Below are 25,071 nucleotides of genomic sequence, written 5' to 3' on the forward strand. Positions count from 1 at the left end.
GAAAGATAATTCTTAAGGTCTTTCTGTTTATAATAATAGCTAACATTGTGTGCTTAGAGCTGTTCTGAACATATTAGTTCATTTAATCCCACAAGAACCCTCAGAGGGCGAAATTATTGTTCCCATTTTACAGGTGAGGAAAATGAAGCCCAGAGAAGTTAAGTAATTTGCCCAGAGTACTAGTAAGGAAGCAGAGGAGGGATTTAAACCTAGGCATCTGACTCTGGATTCCTCCTAATTAGTTTACTGTACTTAAAGTTCTTAGTACTGCTTTATTTTTATCATTTGTTCTAAATTTAATTCTTTAGAATCTTAAAAGTATTTTTATTTTAAAGAAAGTTATATTGTAGTATTGCAAGGTTTATATGATCATGAATTAATAGCTAACATTTATTGAGCACTTAATATGCAATAGGTTTTTATCTGCTTTCATTATTTTACTAACTTTTGTTTATGGGTCTGCCACATGCATTAAATAAAATGGGATATATTAGGATTGGCATCTAGTTTTCTCATTATGCATCAGTTTAACTTTATTGGGGAAAATGTCACACAACTTAGAATTGATGAGTTACTTAACCATCAGACTCTAAAGTATCACAATGCTTCTGATCTGTTGATTGACTTTATGTTGTTTGTATTTTAGGCTTTGGTTCATACAGGAATTGGATTGTGCTCTGGTTTTCTAATTTTGTGTCTTACAGTTGCACAACTCATTTTTTAAATGAATCTCTCTTGGAACCCCAGTGTATATATTAAAAAAAAATCGGAGTTCTGGATGGAACTGATGAGGTCTAAGCTTGGGGGCTACTGGGAGTTCCCTGAAATATTGCCAGTGGATTTTAGGCCTCCCTGGAATACATTTTGCATTGAGCTCTATTAAAATACTTTAATGAGTATATTTTTTCCATTACTTATTACAAAATATGTACTGAAATGTTTTATCACTCAAGTGAGTAATTTTTTTATATCATACATGACTAAGCAGTTTTTTTCCCACCTTACTATTTCATTTTAATAAAGAACTAGAAGTATAAACAAATCAGATTTACACACAAAAAATCAGAAATGATTAAAAGTGGTTTGTAATTGCTTTTGTTTTCATTGCATTTATTTATAGTTAAATACACTCTGTGTTATTTCTCTTCTCTGGTTAGATGAACAATACTGCAGCCAGCCCCATGTCTACTGCAACCTCAAGTAGTGGAAGAGGTTCCGGGAAGTCTCCGAGCTTTGCCTCAGAATTGCAGAGTATGATGTAAGTTTGTCCCTGTCTTATTACCGTAAGTTTATTCATGCTGATAAAAGACAATGGAAATAACAAAATTTATAGAACTTAACTGGGAAACTTGTACTTGAGTACAAACGAAATTGATAACATTTTGAATAGCCATATGTAGATAAAAGCCGCAACATTGGTTAAAAATGCTGCAGTGGTACTGTATTAGGAAAATAAGTTTGGTTTATTTTTATTAAAAAAATGAACTGTTATGTAAACCCTTTTGCTCTAATTATTATTTATGTTATGAATTGTTTATTAATATTTTAGTTTTAGAAAAAATTTTTAATTGTTTGGGTGGGGGGAAGAGGGAGAGAGAGAGAGAAGCATCAACTCATTGTTTCGCTTAATTGTTCTACTTAGCTGTGCACTGATTGGTTGCTTCTCATATGTCACCTGACCCGGATTGAACCTATGACCATGACACGCTGGAACAATGCTCTAATCCACTGAGCAACCTGGGCAAGGCCTGGATTTAGAAAATTTTGGTGTTCTGGGATAGTTGAAATGTTTTCACAGAGTTCTCAGTTTTTCCCAAATTACACAATAATTCTGTTAGCCTAATGTAATTTAGTTTTGATAGTATTTTAAATTACTGTTTTTCAGAATGTTGAGAAAATACTTAGGCCATTTACAAAACACATTTATTCAGGTTTTGAGAAGTTATGCAGTCATTAAGATTTCTTTCTTAAAGCTCTTTTCAGCTTGATTTCTGGCTTCTTGCATTGAGTCAGACTGTTTATCTTGATTTAATAACAGATAGCATATTTATTAGAGATGTTTGTTGGCACATATTAGTTTTTCCTTATTCTTGGTTCAGGAGACAGTTATCTGCATGAGGGGACACACATTAGAGCTCTTCTTTTCCTAGGGATGCACTCTTTCTGACATACCTGGCAGTTTTAAAAGAATGTTTCTTTTCACAGTTTAAGTGTCTTCCTCTTATGAGTGGGTGTTGATCGCCTTCGTAGTGGATTGACTCCACTGTGGGTGGGTTATTCTAAGAAAAAATGTGTTTGAGCATATAGCTGATATTTGGTGAGCGTACTTTAAACAACATTGAAAACATTCAAGTCATAGGTTCTCAAACTTGGTTTAGGCTTCCTTTGCACTCTTAATTATTGAAGACTTTGTACAGTGTTTATGTGGGTTTTGTCTGTTAATATTTATTGGCTAGAGTTTAAAATTGAGAAAGAAATAATTCATTTGAAAAAAATACACTTATTACATGTTATTATGAATACTATATGCCCTATAAAACAATTATATTCTAAAACCAGAAATTGGAAACACATTTTGTTAGATAAGACGAGAATAAAATAAATGCATTAATTTAAGGACTCTATAAGGTGAGCCTGTGTTTTACATTATGGAAAATTTTAAGGGTTTATGCTTGTATACACTTTTAGTATATACAATTTATTAGTTTAAGTTTTTTCATTATAGTTTAGTAGCTGTATGTTAAGAATCTTTTACATTGTATTATGTTAATTATGTTTAAAAATATTAAATGTGTTTTAGAAGGTTTATAGTAAAATGAGGAAATTGATTTTCCTGTATAGCTGGTTCACTGATTTACTTTGTTTTAAAACATTTATAATATATATTATACAGAACAGTGTAATGAACCCCATGCATCCATCATCTGGTTTTAACAGTAACTATGTTTTGCCAGTTTTATTTAACCTTTCTCCCTACTCTCCACTTTTTTTCAAATGCAATAATTTAAAGCAAATTCCAGACATCATATTTTAAATTTAGTGGTATTTATTAAAACAATATATTTGTTGGTTTGTAAAAAAATATGCTCTATAGCAGTTGTCAGCAAACTATTGTTATGTGTCCATTGACTGGCTGCCTGTTTTTGAAAATAAGGTTTTATTCATTTATCTATTATCTGTCTGTGCTTTCATGCTACATGGCAAAGTTGAGTATTTGTGACAAAGACCACATGGCCTGTAAAGCTGAAATATTTACTATATGGCCCTTTACAGAAAAAGTTTGATGACTCCTGATCTGTAGAAACAGCTCTGTACAAGAAGAAAGTTATATTTTCTTTTGTCATTTATACTTAGGAGAGGCTCTCCTTAGTGCATTTGATAGACTGCAGGCCACTTAAGAAAACTGAGAGAAAAATAAAATAAAAGTTAAATTCAGCACTTTCTTATTAAATACTTTTGCAAACATCTTCCCAACTAATGTGCTTAAGCTGGATTCAGAATGCAAAAATTATTGTTGGCTACAGCTATGGAAGAAATATACATTTTCCTTCTATTTCAGACCTCATAGAGAGGCCATTCCTAATAGTTACATTCATCATTTATAGTCTGAAGTTATTTTTTTCCCCTTATGAATTGCTTCATAGAGCAAAAAAGTAGGGCCAAAATTGGAATACTTTTAAAATTTATCAATATTTTCTGATGGTATAAAGTTTTCAGACTTTTGTTATTTAAAATTAGAATCAGTATACGTTTGATCTATGTTTATGTGATTTCAGATGGGAATGTGTAGACTGAAGTCTCTGTTTATTTTGTGTTGTAGGAATTTCATTCTGTGAATCCCTATCTTTTTTTTTTTTTTGGCTGCAGTTTCACAAGCCTGTTTGTATTATACTGCTGTTTTTTAATCTTTTACTGCTACTGTGTTCCCCTCCTATTCACCACTAATGCCCTGTTTCTCTAAATAAGTAACAGTATTATAGTGTCATTTCCAGGGATTGGTTTCAGGAATCTTGTTGTCAAACACAAATGAAGTTGTCATGTTCTGCTATTGAATACGGAACTGGCAGCTAGTCTGTTCTGCTATCAGAGCCTTGATGGAACGGACCACAGTTTCAGTTGGGGTGAAATACTGCCAGGGAAGCGCCCTTTAGGAACTGCTTCCACAGATTCCCAGGGAAAGGGGTCGCAGGCAAACCAGTGCTGGTGGTGGGGATGACAGCACTTTCCCTTACCTGGGGCTTAGAACTGAGCGCACTTGCTACTTATCACTGCTCTTTGAAGAGCGTGGGATGGAAGGGCCCAGAGGCTTCTCATTTTTAAGTTACTGAGCTCAAGTAGCCTGTAAATTAGAAAGTGAAGTTTTTTCAATTCATTTTTTTTTTTTCAATTCATATTGAAGGTGTTTGAACAAACTTCTTAAGAATTTTAATTTAAGTGCACTTTAAGAAGTTTTCATGGGGCTCTCTCTCCCTTATTTGTACATTTCTTGACTTGTATTACTCTTTGTCAGGTTTATAGACCTGGTGATGGTGTCAAGGTTCCACTGCTTGGTCACATTTAGTTCTCATGTGATGAAATTAAGATAAAAAAAGGAGTTTGTTTACATTACCTATATTCAGTAAGAATTCTTCCAAATGAAAATTTCAACCTTATTTAATATCCACAAATTGAAACAGAACTTTTTGAAATGAGAGTTTTCTTTATATAGATGATAAAATTTACTCTTTTAATTGTGCAGTTCTGCAACTTTTGCATTTTTAAAAAATCAACATTCATTGAGCCCATACTTGGCAGGATCCGAATGCCTTCAAGGTAGTCTCACGGGAGAGAAGGCTGTGCTTGCATGTGACAAATTCCATGGCAGTACAAAGGAGGAAGTGATGGGTTCTGACGGTAGACGTCCTAACTTTAGGTCTGGATGTCTGATTGCTTCCTGGAATGTCCATGAAGTATTCTGTGAACGCCTTAAACTAGTACAGTATGTCTAAAATGGAACTAATAATTTTCTCAATAAGATTTGCTTCTTTTCTTGAGAATTTTTGGGATAAATTGCAACCACCATTTATTTATTGTGCACTAGACAAGGGCATAGTTTTATATGTGAAATGGAATCATTTGTCTTTTTAGCATTTTGAAGTTATGAGTTGTTTAAGAATGTATTTCCAGTTCTATCCTTACCTCAACCTGATTTAAAGACGTCTAATATGTAAATATGTGAGTTAGTAGTGGATGGTTATTAAACTGACACAAGTTTCCTTCAGATATTGAGTTTCCATAGTACATAAAAGTTTTTCAGAAAACTGGAGGAAAGAAAAATTTTTAAAGGTATGAAGTGCTAACATTACTATATTGTAATTTCCTAGATGCTTTTTGTGATAGAGAACACATTGTAAATATATCCTCTAGTGTAGCTGTTTGCAACCACTAGTGATAATTGTGAACACTAATATAGAGCATCATTTATATGAGCCACACTCCTGCATATTTCTATATAGCACTTCATTCAATCCTCATACAACCCTACGAGGTAGATGCGGTTGTTCCCCACAAAGGTTAGTAACATACCAAAAATTGCCATAATAGAAGTTGGCAAATTTTGGATTTAATCCAGGACCTCTAACCCATAGAGCCCTTGCTCTTGACAAATTTGCTAAGCTACATATCAATCAATGAAACTTTTATTTTTTTTTATTTTTATTTTTTTACAGAGACAGAGAGAGAGTCAGAGTGAGGGATAGACAGGGACAGACAGACAGGAACAGAGAGATGAGAAGCATCAATCATTAATTTTCCTTGCGCATTGCGACACCTTAGTTGTTCATTGATTGCTTTCTCATATGTGCCTTGACCATGGGCCTTCAGCAGACCGAGTAACCCCTTGCTTGAGCCAACGATCTTGGGTCCAAGCTGGCGAGCTTTTTGCTCAAACCAGATGAGCCCACGCTCAAGCTGGCGACCTCGGGGTCTCGAACCTGGGTCTTCCACATCCCAGTCTGATGCTCTATCCACTGCGCCACCGCCTGGTCAGGCGAAACTTTTATTTTGACTTACACAATTTAGTGAGCAAATGAACTTTTACCACCTTATGTGTGTGACTTGTGTGTTATAATGAAGTAATAATGTGAAAGCCAAATAATTGTTCAGTTAATTACTGCTATTAGTAATGAGGTATAATTTTTATAAGAAGTATGGGTTATTTTCATACTATCATAGCATTTATTTCAATTTCCTATAACTAATTTCCAAATCTTTCTAATATTAGTAACCAGGAGAAAATATAATTTTTCATAGAAATAGAATATTCTTGTACTCTATATTGGTTGCTCATATTTATAATATTTCATAATTTTGTATATGAACATGGCCACATTGTTGAATATTTATATGTTTACCTTTTATATTTTATCAATAATGCTTGCTATTTAAATTATACTATAATATGTGATAAACTCATCCTTGTACTTCTTGTTTGGAAATGCATCTGTTTGGAATATTTTAAGTTAAACATCGGTTTATTAATATAGCAAGAATGAGGAAATTTTTCAAATTATAATAATTAATTGGTTTTGTGACTGTGAGAAAATGTGTATAAAATTTGATTGGGAGCATAAATATTGGTTATACCTTTTTCCTTTCAGAAATGGAGTAAGGAACATTTTAAGTTGCTAGACACAACTGATTTGAATGCCTGCATTAAAAAAAGGGGTCTTTTGTAAATGTGACAAAATACAATTTTGAATTTGTACTTAAATGTCTCTACCAATTCTCTCATGAAAAGAAAATAACTGGACCTTTCATTTTAGGTAGTGTATATATAAATACCTAGGGGAAAAACAGTTGCTCAATCTTAGAAGTGATTTCTTGAAATTCAGGGAGATGAATTCATTTTAGTAATTCTGTGATGGAAAAAAGGTAAAAATTCGCAGATCGGTCATTCTAAAATTGCAGTGTAGTTCAATTTATCACACCAGAGGATGGGAACTCCTCTTCTGAACTGATATGATGTCGGAACCAGGGCCCAACTGATACACAGTTGTTTATAGTCTTCACTTTAGTGTCAATATTCATTCATTCCACTGTGTTGCTGAATGCTTTCAAACCCTACTGAGGATGTTATATAGCTTAAGTACAGTATTAAATTTATAAAATTTGAAAACTTCTAGTTCTGAAATACATCTTTCACATAAGGGATTGTGGACTTGGGTCTACCTCATCGGGTTTATGTGAAGATGAAATGAGATATTGAAACAAAGTACATCGTATTGTCCCTGACACATAGTAAGCACTGTCCTTTAGTTATCTTAAAAAGAAGTTGTCATCACCAACCTAGTGATTACGTAGTTTTTTAAAAAAATGTGTCAAGTGCAGAGAGGAATGTTTGCAGTTTTATGGGAAGAATTTTTATAATTACCTATAGAAAAAATTGTGATTTGTGTACATTATAGCATGCTGTCCAGTAGAACTTTCTGTGTAATGGAAATTTTTATTTCTGTTTTTTGTACTATGATAGCCACTAACCCTGTGTACTTATTAAGTACGTTAAATGAGGTAGACAACTGAACAATGGAATTTTAAATTTTATCTCAATTGATATAAATTTAAATAGGCACATATAGCAAATGCCTACCATATTGACAACACAGAAGAAATGTAGAAAATATAAATTATACATGGAATACTTTTTTTCTGGGTTGCTTGTGTTATACGCAGTGGGGAAAAAGTAAGTTTACAGTTGTTTTTATGAAAATAATATAATAATTCATAAGCAATACAAGAATAAACTCTGTGTGTCTGATATGAACAACGGTAAGCCCACTTTTGCCCCACCGTGTATGTTTTTATTGAAATTGGGAGAAATACATTTTACATGTTGTGTGGTTTTTTGACTTTACATTTAATTTTAAGTGCATAGATTTACTTTAAAATTCTTTCTCTTTTTGGCTGCCATTGTCCCACAGTTCTTTAAAGATTTGGGGATGTTAATTTGTGGTAACTTTGGTAGTTCAGATTTGATTGGGAAGTTTAGTATTACATTCATGTTCTATTTTATAGAAAGTCGGGATAATATTGAAATGTGTTAGTTTTCCAAAAACCCTTGTGAATTTACGTAGTGTCTTTCTGCTTAGTCTTTCTGAAGTTCCTATGACTACACCTCTGATCATATTGTGCCGCACCTGCTTATCATGCCAGCACATGTAATTGAATGTGTAATATTGTTGCAAGTTTGCCGTCCTCGTTCTCATGCAGTTAGATTTGCAAGATTTATGGTAATTATAAAATTAGCAATATGTTATGTAATATTTTATGAATTCAATATTTTTACTTTTAATATACTGAGATTTTGAAAACTTGTTATTTTTAAATATACCAAGTTAAATTAATCTTTAAAAAAAAGTACTCGATAAAAATAGACTCTCCAATATTTAAAGTACATGAGGAAGTGGTTTGTATAGTTGGATGGGAAGGTCAAATTTGATATCTGATTATGTGTAGGTTGCCTCCTTACTGTAAATTCTGTTGATATAGAATGTAAGCAACTAAGATTTTATTTTATTTTTTATTTTTATTTTTTCCGTATTTTTCCGAAGCTGGAAATGGGGAGTTATATCGAAATAAATGGGAATTGAGTTATTCTGTGATGTAAATTAATATGTTACTATATTAATGTATGTTTTTAACATACTAAAATACATCATAAAAACTATTTATTGGTATGATTATGACACCTTTGACAAATACAATATTTTTGACATCTCTGCGTAGACTTTTTAAAAATCTTAAGTAAAATACCATAAAACCTTTTAAAAAATGCTATATATAATCATTAGGTTTTCTGATTGGCATAACATTTTTTCCCCAAGACAGAATAAATAGAGTTCACAAATTAGTTTCCGAGGGAAGAATAGTGAGAACTGATCTTTAATCTGTTACCTTTGATTGAATGCTTTCCTCCTCCTTTACTTTTCATAGGTTTCTGTCTTGAAAGAACCATGTATGACCACTTTTTGCTATGGTTGGTAGGCTGGTACTAGCCTTGTGGTTTGCTCCCTATTCCTGTATTACATGGGTTGGTAATGTGTGTTTAGTAGGGATAACAATATACTAGTAAAATGGGTCTGTTGAGTTAAATTAAACTTTTTGGACTGGACTGGCAATCAGTCATTACTTGTATCTATAATGAAAGTAATACTCCTTTTGTGTAGAGTCACTTCTAAACAATCAAACTTGATGTACAACTATTTTTAAGTAAACCTGATAGTATGTTTTATTCTACTTCTTCTAACTTAGAATTTACAGTTAACTGTGTCCTTTATAATTATTTTTATTAACAGTGTCCTCTAATTCTTTAGAAAGATGTGAACAGAGATGATGGTTTTTAATATACAATAAAATGTCACATACCTGGAATTTTTAATTAAATGTACATATTTTAGAGGGTAGATTAATATAAAGGACAATAAAGCCACATATACATGAGTGAGTGATTAAGGTAGCATGATACAATGGAAAGGATTATAGATTTGAAATGGGACGATCTTGGTTCATTTCTGTACTGGTGAATTTTACATGTTTAGAATAAAATATTCCCCTCAAAAAAACAAACAAAAAAACCCCAATAATAAAAACAGGAAAATGTTATGAGTAAGGGAATTGTTATATTAATATTTCGTTGAAAATGAAATCTTTTATATTTCCTATGAAGCAGTTCATGTTATTTTCCGAAAAGAAAAAAAAATCAAAATATAAAAAGGTTGTGAACACTTGAAACTCACCGAGTTAAAGGTCTGTTAATGTGTTGGTCTTTATCGTCCCAGTTCCTTTCCAGTGCACATAAAAAATACCAAAAGCCCCTATTCTAACTGCTGTTGTGTAACTTGGGCTTTTTTTTATTATATCATACATTCTTTCCATGTTGTTAAATATGTGGCATTATCTTTATAGCTGTAATAGTTTGTATTCCATTACGATGTCTTTAAGCAATCTTGTTAAATATATTAGGTTGTTTCTAATATTTTACTGTTACATATACAATTGCAATGAACTTTCTTTATATTTAGGCATAGATCTGTTTCCCTCCTCTCCCCCTTCTCTCCCTTCTTTATCCCCCTTACCGTTTTTGAGCATTAGGACTAATTCCTTTAAGGTTTTTGATGACCCTTCCATAAAGGCTTTAATGAGTTACAATCCTACCAATAGTATATGTATGCTTTACAATACCAAGTAATATGACATATATAAAATATAATATTTATACATAAATAAACTTCTATATGGAGAAGGAGAATAAAAAAATACATGTGTGTGTTCAAAGTCTTCATAGCATTTTGTAGTTGAGTTACAGAGAGTCTTAAACTTGGATGTGTGTCCATGTATCTGACTTAATCTTTTTATGTTCTTAGTATGTTTTAGCCATTGTTGTGCTTTTTTTGGTAATCTGCCTTCTTATTTTCCCACTCAAAATACTATGAACAATTTTCTGTCTTACTAGAAAAGTATTTTATTGTATGGAAATTTATGTTATTAATCCCATTATTGAACCATATTGTTTCCAAAGTTTTCCCACTATTACTGATGTAATGAACATTGATACCTATTATTTTATATTGAAGTCTTAGAAGAAGAATTTTTGAATCTGAAAGATTTTTTTGATAGTAACTTCCTACTTTTCCTCCAGGAAAGTGGGACTAATTTACATTTCCATCAGCAGTTATGAGAGCTTCCCCCTCCAGGTCTCTGATGTTAAACGTTAGAAACATTATGTTCTGTTACAGTTCTTCTTTGCTGAATTTGAAAATATTTATATTTCCTCACTTGTGGGTGTTGGTTCATATTCTTAGCATGATTTTACCGAGTTCTTGTTTTCTTCAATTGTTTATTAAGGGCTTGTAATATATTCAGACATCTATCCTTTGTTGCTCATGTTTGGCATCTTCCTAACCCCCTTTCTTCCCATCTTTTTGGTTTCCTTAAGGTTTGTTTATGGTGATTTAAAGAAACATGTTAGTTTTCATTTTTAATGTAGTAAAATTAGTCTTATACTCTTTAATGCTTCCACCTTTGACAGAAAGGCCTACCTTCATTTTGTACATATCACTGTGTACTTGTTATATTTTAGACTTTTAGTTTCTACAGTTTAATATTTAATCCATTATTTTGTTGTATGGCATTAGGGAGGGTTCTAAGTTAAAACAACTTGAAATCTGTTTGCCTTTGGTGTCACCACCACAATTATATAAGCCTTCTCTTCCCTCATAATTGAACGCTACCTTTATGAGGTAATAAATGACCATTTTTGACTTTGTGCTTTGTTCTGTTGACTTGTCTCTTCCTCTGCCAATGCTGCATTACTTTAGTTATTATAGCTTCTTAATGTGTTTTAATATTTGGTATTATAGTTCAAGGTCATCTGCATAACTTTCCTTCTTAAAATATTTCTTCTCTTTTTTTCCCATTTTTATTCTTCCAGATGAATTTTTAGGAATCATTTTATCAAGCTCCAAAACAAATTCTAAGTGCAAATTTTAAGCAGTTTTATTTTTCTTTTTCTGCTTTTTGCTCTATACTCAGATTTCAGACATTGGTCTGTGCAACTCATTTGACTTTTAAAGTTGATTAATGAAATAATTTTACATTTAGAAAGTTTATTTGAAACAACACTGGATAGATACTGTCTAATGAGTGAGTTGGTTAACTAGTGTATGATTAGAGATTCTGAAGAACTTCTCAGTTTTCTTTAATATTTGCTTTTCTTGCTTAAATGTAGAATTGTGCTGTGTCTGCAGTATGTAAAATTCAGCCAAACTATCCTCTCAGCTTTGAATTGTGCAGTTATTGTCTGTGTTTGAATGGAGAGAATGATTGGAAATAAAAGAACAATTTAATTTTTTATAAATATGTTGAACAGTATTCTGGCTAATGGAATTATACAGAGGGTATCTATGTAATCTAAATCATAGAGAATAAATATATTTAATATATTCATTTTATAAGAATATGAGCTAATGTAAGTGATTGAAATGGATCTTATTTTCACCATTTTAAAGAAAATTTACACTAGATTATGCACAGTTATGACTATGTAGAATTTATGTAATTATATAATTTATGTATAGACAGATTACAAAGTACCATTTAATCTTCTTTTTTTTAACTGAAATTTCCTTGTAGATATCAGGTGTTGAAATCACCGTGTTCTATAGTGAGGCCCGCGGGCACCATAGAGGCATAAGATATATTTTACTCCTGTGATAAAAAGTTCTACTTTGCTATGCCATCTGCTGAATTTATATATATTTCTGTAGCATTTTTATGTTTTCTCTCTCTTTTACAGCTGCTAATTTTGTTGCTGTCCATGTGCCATACTCGGCCATGTTTCACCCCTTCTTGAGTGCTGCTTTCAGTCGTCAGCAGACCAGTCATCACAGTTACGAGATTTGTATTTAAAATAAGAGTTCATAAGCTAGGAAAGCCTTTCTCAAGTTAGAAAAATCACTTACTCTTTGGTGCATAAATTTACTGTCAGCTTTGATAGCTGAGTTTACTTCTTAGTTCTGGTTTTTGCCTGTATTTTTAGTAGCTGAAGTTGTCAGGTAGCAGGTCAAAGTTTATGTGTAAGTTTGGGACTGAATCTGTTTTCTCAACAAAATAGTGTTTGGGATTTTAGTTTGGTTTCTGGGTTTAAAACCACACATAAAACTTTTCTTCATGAAAAAGTTTGAAGAAAGATTTTTAGTTATGCCTCATTATCTCTTCCGCCTTTTATAAAGAAGCAGGCAAGGCCACTGGTTGGGGTTGGCAAGGATGGGAGGCAGGGAAGCTTGAGGAGACCGGTCGGGTTTTGGAATGGCAACAGTAGATTAGGGAGAGATAGCTAATTAGGAGTATGATTGGTGTCACCTAGGTTATCAAGGACTCAGCTAGCTTAGACAACATTTATTTGGGCTCTGACACCAAGTTCTGTAGTTTTCATACAATGCTCAGCTGCTGGGCATGGGACTGGGAAGGAAAGATTGGACTGATTTAGGATTTGAAGGGCAGATGTAGCAGAAGACTTTTGAAGTTTTCTGATCATTGTATTCATACCTAGACTGGTGGGAGGGATGGAATGGAAAGTATGAAGGTGTTGATCAATTTGTAGAAAAAGAGGAAAAGGAGAGGTTTGGAGATTTCAATTAAGTATAAAATTAAGTTAGAGTAGAAGGAGTAATTAAGAGAGCTGGAGGAATAGACAATGTAAGAGAAATTAGAAGCATCACTTTGGACATTTCGTCCTTCTGAAAGACTTTCCTGCCTGTGCAGTCGTGTTGCTTGCCTGTCTGTGCGGTGTTCCGTGGCTCACAGAGGTGTATGTGGCAGCCTGTACTATATTCTTACAGAGTCTTTATTGTACTGTATTACAGGGTTCTGTTTACCTCTCCATCTTCATTCCCCAGGGTAAATTTCATGAGTACAGAGATTTTGAATCTTCCTATTTAACAGTACCTGGTATCTATTAGGTACCTCATAGGTGCTGAATTTAATAGAGTGAGTAGGAAGCTGTGGTTCCAGTGTGATAGTATAGCTTAGCAGGACATCCCCATAGGAGTTGCTAAATTTGTGAAGAGATCAGAAGTCTTCAAAGTGGAAGAGGTAGGGAATAGGGGCTGGGTAATCTGTCTTCATCCTATGTGTCCATATTAGAAAATCAAATCACTACTTTATTTTGGTCATTTGATTTGTTAAGGTTTTGAACATTTTTGTATCACACATAGGTATTTATTTTGCTTCCTCATTAATAACTTCAGAACTGAAGGTATAACATTCCTATTTTTCTCTTACTACATTAACATTAGTTTCCTTTTCATCTTGCTGCATGAAAACCATTTTGAAGTGTACCGTTCTGTTAGAGGGTCTCTGATTTACTTCAAAACTCGACTGCAGCGGTTCTCAACCTGTGGGTCGCGACCCCGGCGGGGGTCGCCTAAAGCCATTGGAAAATACATATTTATTATATCAATACAATACATTTTTAAATAAAATAAAATATGTATTTCCAATGGCTTTAGGCAACTCCTGTGTTTTGATCGTTCGACCCCCGCCGGGGTCGCAACCCACAGGTTGAGAACCGCTGCTCTACTGCTTTTAGGAAGTTGTAATATATATGTAGTTTGGTTTGTAGAAGGAAGGATGGTCTGGTAGAGACGTAGAAACGGGTGAATCTTATTAGTTCTCTTCTTTTATATTGCTGTGAGGTCTTTATTATTAATAAATTCAAATAACAGTATTCATCTTTTAGGATTCTTGTGAGGGTAGAACAAGAGTATGTAAGTTATTTACATAGGAGTTAGGTAGATGTATGGTGCAAATCTGTATAAATGTCTGTAACTTTTAAACTAGTTTGACTTTATAGGGATATACTATAGGTAGGATTAGACCTTAACATATTTTTGTAGGACCAAGTATCTGCCCTCATTCAAAAACAAAGGATTCAGGGTAATATTAATGTCTTTGAATGGAAAATTTGAGAGTCTGTAGAAATTGTTTAGGGCAATCTTTTTATTTACTTTTGAAGAAAATGAAGAGCAGAGAGTTGAGATGATTTGCCCAAGGTGTGTCGTAGGTTAGTTTTGGGTTCAGGATTATATATACATCTGTCTTTTAAATATTATTAGCTCAGTTCACTTTCTGGAGCCTCTTTACTGTAAGTAATAATTTGATTATTTCTCCATCATTTCTCATTTTTTAAAGTACCACCCCTGATCAGTTCTTTGTTTTACTTTTATATATGAGATGCCACTACAACATTGGACCCACTTAAAGTGATGAGTGAATTATATACTTGAAATGTTAATGTTAATTCAGAGCATAACTTCTTTATGTGCCTTAATATCTGTTGTCATCTATTATAGATTCACTTGAAGGTAGAGACTTCTTTTATTTAGACACGGCTGAAATGTCTAAATTTCTCAATTAGAGCCTGACATTTAGCTGACAAAAAAGCTTATCTTAAAAATTTTTTGTTTTTGTTTTATCAGCTTTGTTTAAAAGACACAGCAACATAATTTGACCACATTTCAGCAGCCAGCCATTATTTTTTTTGCAAATTATTCTTTGAACTTAGTTTTTTCTCTCTGATTACAAATCCCAACATTTAGTGGAAGGAGTGCCACCCAGCGTAGCTGGTATGTGAAGTTTGTCATTGGTCTTTTATGAGATGAATAGCTGGAGCTCGATGATAAACCAGGCCCCCTGGTACCTTCCTTCACTGAGATAGTTTTCCTGTGACAAAAGCTGAATTCAATGGTGTGCCTAGTGATGCGGTTGGTTCTCATTCTGGCGCAAACTCCTTATCTCGTCGTGAATTTGTAATAAACAATTTTTAGACTGTCATCTGTTGGCATACCACATTTGCTTTAAAGCATTATTGTATGCTATGTTTTTCATTTATTCATTCAACAAATACCTGTAGAGAGCCTACTATGTTCTAGGCACTCTGCTAGGCTCTGGGAATATAGTGGCGAATGCAGTAAAACAAAAAAACTTTTCTAATCTCATGGAGTTTAAATTCCTAGTTCTATTAGAAATACTATTATTATTCCTCCAAAGTTCTTTTATCTTGGTAATAAACTGTATTTTTGCAGTTTATGGTCTTGTGCACTTGAACCTTTGACTTACTGATATATGTCTTTATAGTGGTAATACTATTTTTAAAAAAAAATTATAATCACATTTTTACGTAAATACTTGTTTAGCTAATTCTCCTGAGCTCTGTAGGTAGAGAAATGTGTTATCCACAAATGATCTTCTCTTTTATTCTTAAAATTTTTTATTTATTAATTTAGAGAGAGAGAGAGGAACAGGGGTAGGGGTAGAAAAAGAAACATTGTTTTGCTGTTCCACTTATTTATGCTTCACGGGTCGATTCCTGTACGCACCCTGACTGGGAATCAAACCCGCAACCTTGGTGTATCAGGAGGGTGCGCCGACAAGGGGACCTGCCCTGCCAGGGGGGGTGGTTTATCTCTTAAATCAGAATTTCCTGAACATTAATGACTTAGAGTGAGGATCGTAGACCTTTTTACTTCTGATTTTAACAGAAGTGTGCTTTTCATATTCACTAATATGATGTTGACTTTTGTTAGTTTTATATTCCTGGATTTAAAAATAAAATGAAAGGAAGTTGAATTTTATCAAAAGCCAAAAACGTAATCTTTGAGATGATTGTTTTCTGCTGTCACATTTGACCTACTAATGTGTTATTTTATGTTAACAGATTTCCTATCATTAAAACATGTTTATAATTTTGTTGTAGCAGTTTATTGTCATTTTGTTAATGGATTATCTCTCTAAAAGTAGAGATTAATCTAGAACTCACCTGACCCTTTGATTTACTTGTGTGTATCTTTTATGTAGATAGTAATACTACCTTTAATTACATTTTTGGATTAGGTCATGTATTTTTCCTGTGACTTACAAAACCTTTGAAAGGAGTAATTCTTTTTTTGAGCCACATTATATTTTTACTTGAAACAAGTCTTTCTGAAGCAGGGGCCTTTTTATTTAGAAGGAGATGTAGGAGAGGTTCATTTCTAATAAAAGAAATCAGTGAACATGAATTGATTATACAGTGTCATGTGGCTAGAGCAATGTATTAAGCAATCACCCTTTGATTGCCTGTCTTATATTACTGACAGATGCTCTCTGTTTCAGACTATTTTACAGGTTATACTACAATATTAGAATTTTAATGATGAAATACACTGGCAAATTAAACTGATGAAAACCAGTAAAAGAACCTATTGCTTATTAAAAATAGATCCTCAGATGTGGTGGCTCTTAAACTTTAGGGTGCATTAGAATCACCTTCGAGCCTTGCTAAATCATAAGGTTGCTGGGCCTCTCCCCGGGCGTTCTGGTTCAGGAAATCTAGGATGAGTGTGGTCATTGGCATTTCTAGGAAATTCCCAGGCGATGCTGATGGTCTCAGCATCACACTTTGAAAGCCAGTGAACTATTAGTTAGCGAGTGCCCCTGAGTTATCAACAGACAGCTGGTTTAATCTCATTGTAACAGGTGGTGATTAAAAGAAAACTTAGCAGCTAAACTAAAAGCCAAGGAAGAAACGTACCATTTTTCTTAATCCTTATTTTTAGTAGACTCATTACTGGAAAATTGAGGGACAAAATGTCAATAATTACTGTAATTCTATTATTGTGACTTTAAATATATAGAGGAGACTAAAATACTAGTGATTATTTTTCTTCTTAATACAGTCCCTAGAAATACTAAATTCAAGTTTAGATAATTCATGTTCTAGTCAATAACATTTATAATCATGATGTAACTGATGATATACATATAAAATTTTATATCAGTGGAGAGATTATAAATATAAACATTTTTATTCATAAAACTAAGTATATGCTCCGCACTGTGGGTAATTTGCACAAATAAATTATTATAAATTATAAATTGTGAGAGAGACTATGAAAGAAAATGTACAGGGTACTAGGAACTAATGGAACGTGTGAACTTAATTTAGGGAAAGCCACCGTAAGGAGGCAGGAGCGTTACACAGCGTTACAGGAAGAGGAGCTATGGCTGTCATCACTGAATTAGGCATTGTGCACTAACATCGTTTCGTATATTACTTCATTTAATAGCCCCGTTAGGTGGGTGGGTAATAACCCCACATTTTAGATGAACTGAGGATTAAAGAAATTAAAGAACTTTTCCAGGCTATTAAGTCATGGAGCTGTGTTTTATCAGGCCTTTCTGACTCCACAGCTAAATTTTAATGAGTGTATTACATTAGGGAGCTTTGAGAATATTTTCTTTATTATTAAATAACATGAGTTACCTTCCTGTTTTACCTTTTCTTACTTTTATATCAAGGCCTTGCATTTTGTTTCTGTAAACTAGACATAAGTAGGCCATTTAGGAGCATACACACATACATATTCAAATACACACATCCACATGCATGTATACATATTTATATTTGTATAATGTAACATTTGAGAGATTTTGGAATCTAAAAAAAAAAAAGGGGAAATGATGTCATTACCCTGAGATAATCAATCATATTGACACTTTCATTATTTTAGTATTCAGGCATTTATTACTTTTTAACAAGTGTAATCATGCCATGTATACAAAATTATTTACAAATAAATAGACTTACAGTGTTCAAATGGAATATACAACTGTTTTTTTGGAATAATAATGCTTTTTAAAGTTTCCTTTGATAACATATTGACTTGAGCCTTCTAGGTAGTGAGAAGGAAGAGGTTTCACATTTTTCACAAAGGCATTCTGTTATAGTCATCCTGAGGAGTTAAATTTGGCAAATCTTTCTTTAACCTTTTTGCTCTGATGGAGTGAAGTTTTTATAAGAAATATTTATAATCTAATTTCTGTTCTGTTTTTCTCATTTTTAAGGACTTTTATAAATGACCGTAAAGAAGAGGACCTAATTTTGACCTATAGTTTGCTGTTACTTCAAAATACATTGTGCTGATAGTGTGACTAATTTTTTTGTAGTATTACTTTTTGTTAACTGATTTTAATTCATTTCATGAAGTAAGTTTGTTTTATGAATACAGAAAAATAAACCATTTGGATTTTAGTCCTCTATTTAAAGGACAATCCCACAGGATTATGTTGCATTTATTTGAAATATTTTGTCTCTATGATGTACATGCTCCTTAGTTTTTGTAGACAGACCCCAAGGGCGCCAGAGAGTTTAAAAACGTGGAGTATAAGCCTTGCTGCATTTTATGTTTATTAACCAATTTAAAAAAATATTAAAGGTCAGATCTTATTTTTATCAAACTTAACATCTTGCCTTTAGTGATATATGCCTATTCCTTTTGGGTTCATTATATGTCAAAGTGATTTGTGTTGAGGTATTTCTTTTGTGCACATCTACCACCAAAAGATTTTAAATACAATTGCAGAACTTTGCATTTGTAACTTGAGAAACAAGGAAGATTTAGAAAGAAAATCAGAACACCATTCTATACAGTCATACATAAATCAGTGAAATAAAATTTAATTAAGCTTGATAATTGTTCATTATAGTTTAATTTACTATAACTCTTATTTCTAAGCTATTGAAGTAAATTGAGTTGATATATTAGCCAGATATCATATTATTCACACATACGCCTTAAAATGATGTGTGTAAATAATCCTTTCATCTTAGCTTTTTTGTTTGGTAATAAATTTTTATTGAAATGAACGCTAGTTTTTATAAATATAAAGTACCACCTTTATTTTTTTCCAACCATAAAAGTTATATTAAAAGTATTTTTGTTCTTATATAGTATTTCTTTAGCATTTTTTTTTTTACTATCTGTTATCAAATCCTTCTAAGTCTTTTTATTTTTTGTTTACCTGATTGTTCATTTATCTGTCAGTCTACTCATTCATTAATTCATTCAAGAAATGTTTATTAAAATATGGTGGTCCTGGCCTGTGACTCAGTGGATGGAGTGTTGGCCCAGTGTATGGACGTCCTGGGTTTGATTCCTGGTCAGGGAACACAAGAGAAGCGACCATCTGCTTCTTCCCCCCTCCACCTCCCCTTTCTCTCCCTTTTCTCCTCTCGCAGCCAGTGGCTTGATCGGTTGGAGCGTGGCCCCGGATGCTGAGCATCAGCCTCAGGCGCTGAAAGTAGCTTAGTACTCAAGCATCAGCCTCAGATGGGGTTGCTGGGTGGATCTCGGTCAGGGAGCATGTGGGAGTCTGTTTCTCTATCTCCCCTCCTCTCACCTAAAAAAAATATGGTGATAACTGTATACAGTGTCAGTGGGGTGCTGGAAAGACCGAGGGGAACACTGTGAAACACGATTGTCTAACCACTGTGTACACTGAAACCAACACATAATAAACAAGATAGAAATGTTTACTGAACTCCTGTCATATATTAGGCATTTGGCTACATCATGTGGAAAGGAAATAAGGGGAGGAGAGAGGGAATAGAAATTGTTTTGTACCTACTCTGTCAATACTGTGAAGTATGACTTTTGTGTTTCTTATAATCTCTTATGTGGTCATCACATGTAGATTTTACCATTTCCATTTTATAGATGAGGATTTAGGTTTAGGGGGATTAAGGATTTGCATAGAGAACGTAGTTGATAAGAAACAGAGTTAGAATTTTCCTCCAGCAATATCTGATTTTACACAGTGTTGCCATCCTACATGGGAGACAGGTAAATAAAGTAAGTACTGTATACTTCTTGTATAGAGTGTGGAAGTCAGTGTCCTGTTTCTCTGTGCTTTGTGAAGATGTCTGCCAGGCTGTGCAGGAGAGGGCGTGGGGTTCTAGTTAGCTTCTCAGCCCATCTCCCTTGCAAACAGAGAAGCACCCCATTTTATTCGTTGAGCTTTCTCATAGCATTTCATGTAAAAAATAGATTTTACAGTTAAAAAGCAAACTTCAGAGTAACTGGCTAGATGAATTGATATGTTATATTATTAATATGTTAGAAAGGTAACATGTATATAATTTATAAACAAATATACAGTGTTGGTCACTACTCGTGTATTTTACCGATGGGCTACTGATTGTCTAAGATGAGACCCAGTGAACTCGCAGTGGTTGGCAAACTGTGGCTTGTGAGCCACATGCGGCTCTTTGGCCCCTTGAGTGTGGCTCTTCCACAAAATACCACATGTGGGTGCAAAAGCCAGCTTAAGAGAACCCTAATTAAGTTAATAACAATGTACCTACCTATATAGTTTAAGTTTAAAAAATTTGGCTCTCAAAAGAAATTTCAATCGTTGTACTGTTGATATTTGGCTCTGTTGACTAATGAGTTTGCCGACCACTGATAGAGGAATGTGTAGACAGTAATTTGGATTTATGATAAATATTATTTTACAACTTTTGCATTCAAAACTACCTGGTTTGTGAGGAATTTTAAAGTTTTATTTTCTGATAAAAACAAAAAACCAGCAAACCCACATCCTGTGTTGTCATTTAAAGTCAGAAGTGTATTCTTTTAGTCAAGTGAATAGAAGTTTGAACTTTTTTTTGATGGTACTAAAATGTAACAATTTAACATTTCATATACTTGAGATTTTTATTCTTGCTTTGACATGTTCTATCTCATTTAAATCTCAAAATACCCATGTGAGACAGGGCAGGTAGGTGTGTAGCTTCCTCTCCTATTTCACAGATGAGGAAACCAAGGCAGATGAGGTGAAGTTATCAGAAAGTTCTTCCATTTATCTTTCTTTTTAAAATTGTTTCTTTTTACCTCTTATGGCACCCTACTAGTGTCTCTTTCTCCTGCTCGCTCGTTCTTTCTCTCTCCTTCCTTCCTTCCTTCCTTCCTTCCTTCCTTCCTTCCTTCCTTCCTTCCTTCCTTCCTTCCTTCCCTCCCTCCCTCCCTCCCTCCCTCCCTCCCTCCCTCCCTCCTTCCTTCCCTCCTTCCTTCCCTCCTTCCTTCCCTCCTTTCTTCCCTCCTTCTTCCCTCCTTCCCTTCCTTTCCCTTCCCTTCTCCCTCTCTCCCTCTCTTCCTCCCTCCCTCCCTCCCTCCCTCCCTTCCTTCCTTCCTTCCTTCCTTCCTTCCTCTTTGTGTGTGTGAGAGAGAGAGACAGGAAGGGAGAGAGATGGAAATCATCAACTTGTAGTTGTTCATTGATGGCTCCTCATACATGCCTTGACTTGGGGGTTCAAGCTGAGCCAGTAACCCCTTGCTCAAACTAGTGACTTTGGACTCAAGCCAGTGACCTTGGGCTCAAGTCAAGAGACCTTGGGATCATGTTGATAATCCCACGCTCAAGCCAGCAGCCCTGTGCTCAAGTTGGCAAGCCTGCGCTCAAGGTGGCGATCTTGCGATCTCGAACCGGGGACCTCAGTGTCCTGGGTGCTCTATCCACTGTGCTACCACTGGCCAGGCAACTAAAACATGGCTCAAGGACCGCAGAAGGAAAGACCCAAAGTAAAAGATATCAAGGATTCTATAGAAATAAGCATGGTTAGATGAAAGCCAGGGAAAAGAAATTGAACTTGGAGTGAAAATATAAACCCTCAGACATTGAATGGTAAACACCTTTCTCCTGGCCTGCAAATTCCTATTGTTAGTGGCTCCCTGAAGACCCGAGTTGAGAAGAATTATGGTTATGCAGGGTTTCTGTGGGAAAAAATGCCACGATGTCTGTTATGTGTGGTCTTACGGAAATACTATTGGACATAGTGTTCTATCCAGCACATAGTCAGTATGGCAGAAACAGAATTTGGAAAAGGCCTAGAGTATATATAGTTCATTACTGGTACGTGATGAACCTGAAGCTCATGATAGCCCTGTAACTAGATATTATTTCTCTTGACTTGCAGCTGTTTTTTAAAAAAGTCATACCATGTTAGAAAAAATTGGGAGAAGTGGAAAGCTTGGGGAAAATCAAGAAAACGAAACAATGTGTAAAAGTCAAGAGGTATAATTTATTTAGATATTTTATGACTAGAATTAATCTTTTACTTTGACTTTTTGATTTCCTGGCTATCCTGCTTTTTATTTTTGTTTCCTTTGTAGGGCTACCCATTAGATATCTGGGCGCTCTGAACAAGTAGATACTTGTCATGAGGGGTATTTTAACATACAGTCCTTTTGAACTCACAGGGATGAAGCCTGTTTTGCAGAATAGTACAGGAGGGGGCAAAAGTTAGCTTACAGTTGTTCATATGGAAAGTCATACGGTAATTAATAATAAAGCAAGAGTAAACCCTGTGTTCTGTGTGCTCACAACTGTGAACCTACTTTGGAACTGCTGAATTACTCTGCTTATAAACTGCTCCATGCTCGTGTTTCACTGTCTCCCTTGTCCCTAGCTCTGAGTCTTGGCTTTGCAGTTCTTTATTTCTTAAAGGGCCTTCTTCTCTTTATCTACTGGGTATATCCTTTATCTTTTTTTTTTTTTTTTTTTGTCTTAAAGACCAATTCACCTTTCTTATTCAGATTTTTTTTTCTTTAAGCCTTCCCAGCCAAAAGTAAAGTGCTGGGTCATGCACAACTTCCTTATCCAAAAAGTTGACATGCCTTTTTTCTGTGCATAATTTGTAATGCATTTTAGTTTGTGTCAAGCAGATCCTTCTGTGGACTCTTAATCATTACTGGTTTGCCTATCATAAAGCAGTTGAGTGCTTAATTGATTATGTTACTATTCTAGGTGATGTTCAAGGGAAGTCTGCAGATAGGGGCTCTCCTCTGGAAGTTTGGAACATAAGGCAGTGCTCTTTTGGACATGAATGAAAAGAAAGCTCAGGAGAATGAAAAGAATAAAGCAGTGCATGAATGGGCAGCAAAAGGCGTGTTCTCTTTAAGAATAAGAATAAGGTAAGGGGAAGTGTAGGCAAAGTAAATGAAGGAGTTCTCAAAGGTGCATGTAATAGAAGAAGATGGAAGGTTCTAAAAGCAGTCTAAGAAATCCCTTTGGAGGAGAGGTCATAGTTTGAGTCTGAACACAGCTGAATCTAGCAGATGTTCTTTTCCTTGTCATATCTGTTTCATACCACCTTTTATTTCTCTAAATTAGGAAATTTGAATTATTTGGCTTGACAATTTCTCCGTATATACAATGGCTTCTATTATATCTCCTGTTTTATTCGGTCAGTCATGGAGTGGGCAAAACAGAAAACTAGGCACCTGAAATTGTAAAACACTTAACAGTGAATAATTAGTATAAAATATTGAAAAACAGAATTAGTTGCAAAAGGAAACGTCTGAAGAGCAGAGCGCTTGAGGCCTCTGCTGGCTAAGCCTGCAGCGGGTGATGGAGGCATGGGAGCCAGGGCTCAGACCCTGTGCTGTGTCTGGGCGGCCAGACCGCTCCGGGGACGCGTGACAGGCACACGCTTCTCAGCTCCAGGAAGGCATTTGACTCGAGTGGTGAGACGTCGGTGACAACGGACATAAATATAGACTGGTAGCTAGTTAACACAGCTGAGCAGCTTAATAATTTGCAAAATACCTTAAACTTTTGAGGACGTTGTTTTACAAGACAAGAGTTCTGTACCGTAGGGTCCTCTTGTTCAGTCATAGTTGATAAATTGAGGGTGAACATGAGAGTTCTCTTTGGTTTGAAAAGTTGTCTTTTGGATTGGACTTTTTGTCAGTGTCTAAAGTCTCTCAGAATTGTGAATTAGAAGTAAACTACCAGGTGCTCCTCCCTCCGCAGCCGAAAGCGCTCTGGACCAGAGATGAAGTGGACCCTTCAGTGAGCTGGGAATGTATATGAACAAGTCGGATACGTTCTTCGTTGAATGTTGTTTTCAACAGGCTGGTCAAACGTTGTTTTTCCTGGGTCTTGTGAAAGTGCAGGTTCTGAATCAGAAGGTCTGGGCAGGGCCCAAGGTTCTGCATTTTTATCCCGGCTCTCAGGTTATGCTGATGCTATTGATCTGTGGGCCACACTCTGAGTGGTCACAATTAGACTCTTAAGAGGGTTTAGGATTGGAAAGTTGATTATATCTAATCACTGTAATGATTTTTTTTTTCCAGATTGGGTGTAGGCACTTTACATGTGCTATCTTATTTAATTTTCACAGACAACTTTTGAGGTAGGTGGTTATACTTGTATAGGTGGTAATATATTTACAGATGGAGACTGAGAGAGCTTAAGGAGCTTGCTCAGACACTTAAACTAAAAGGACACGAAAACTCTTGCTAGGTCTGTCATTTTTCCATGAGATTTTGTCGTTTTTGTGAAACTGATTTTCCCAAATAAAAATAGTGTGTAATTGTAAGGATTTGCTCTATATTTTACAGCCTGAGCATGGGGGAAATAAAGCCCAAAATTGTTTGCTTCCAATGCCAACTATGTTGCATTGTTTCAGGAGAAATAAGTTTTTAAAACATTAAAGCATACTATTAATTAAATTTAAAACTCTTTAATATATATATATTTTTGTTGAAAAATATTGACAAGCTTAAGAAAACAAAGTCAGAATTTTATCATCTAAATATGATTACTATTTTGAGTTCCTGTGATACACATTCATATGCCTGTCTAATAAAGAAATTGAGATTATGTGGTGTGTTATTAGTGTCCTATTTCTCCCACTAAGCACAACTTTAATAA

The 25,071-nt window shown here is 34.5% G+C and overlaps 1 protein-coding gene across 5 annotated transcripts in view; it reads left to right on the plus strand.

Annotated features, from left to right (window-relative positions):
- The window catches only part of SUPT3H (SPT3 homolog, SAGA and STAGA complex component), a 437,116-nt gene that overhangs the window by 12,984 nt on the left and 399,061 nt on the right, over nt 1-25,071 (plus strand). For 4 of the 5 annotated variants that reach the window (XM_066359295.1, XM_066359293.1, XM_066359296.1 and 1 more), the window contains exon 2: nt 1,158-1,258. The exons of the other annotated variant lie outside the window; for it this stretch is intronic. In XM_066359295.1, coding sequence (XP_066215392.1) covers nt 1,158-1,258 — 101 coding nt within the window. The remainder of the gene's footprint in view (nt 1-1,157; nt 1,259-25,071) is intronic. 5 annotated transcript variants of the gene reach the window in all.

The sequence above is a fragment of the Saccopteryx leptura genome, chromosome 1 (assembly GCF_036850995.1).
Source record: "Saccopteryx leptura isolate mSacLep1 chromosome 1, mSacLep1_pri_phased_curated, whole genome shotgun sequence".
Classification (NCBI taxonomy): Eukaryota; Metazoa; Chordata; class Mammalia; order Chiroptera; family Emballonuridae; genus Saccopteryx; species Saccopteryx leptura.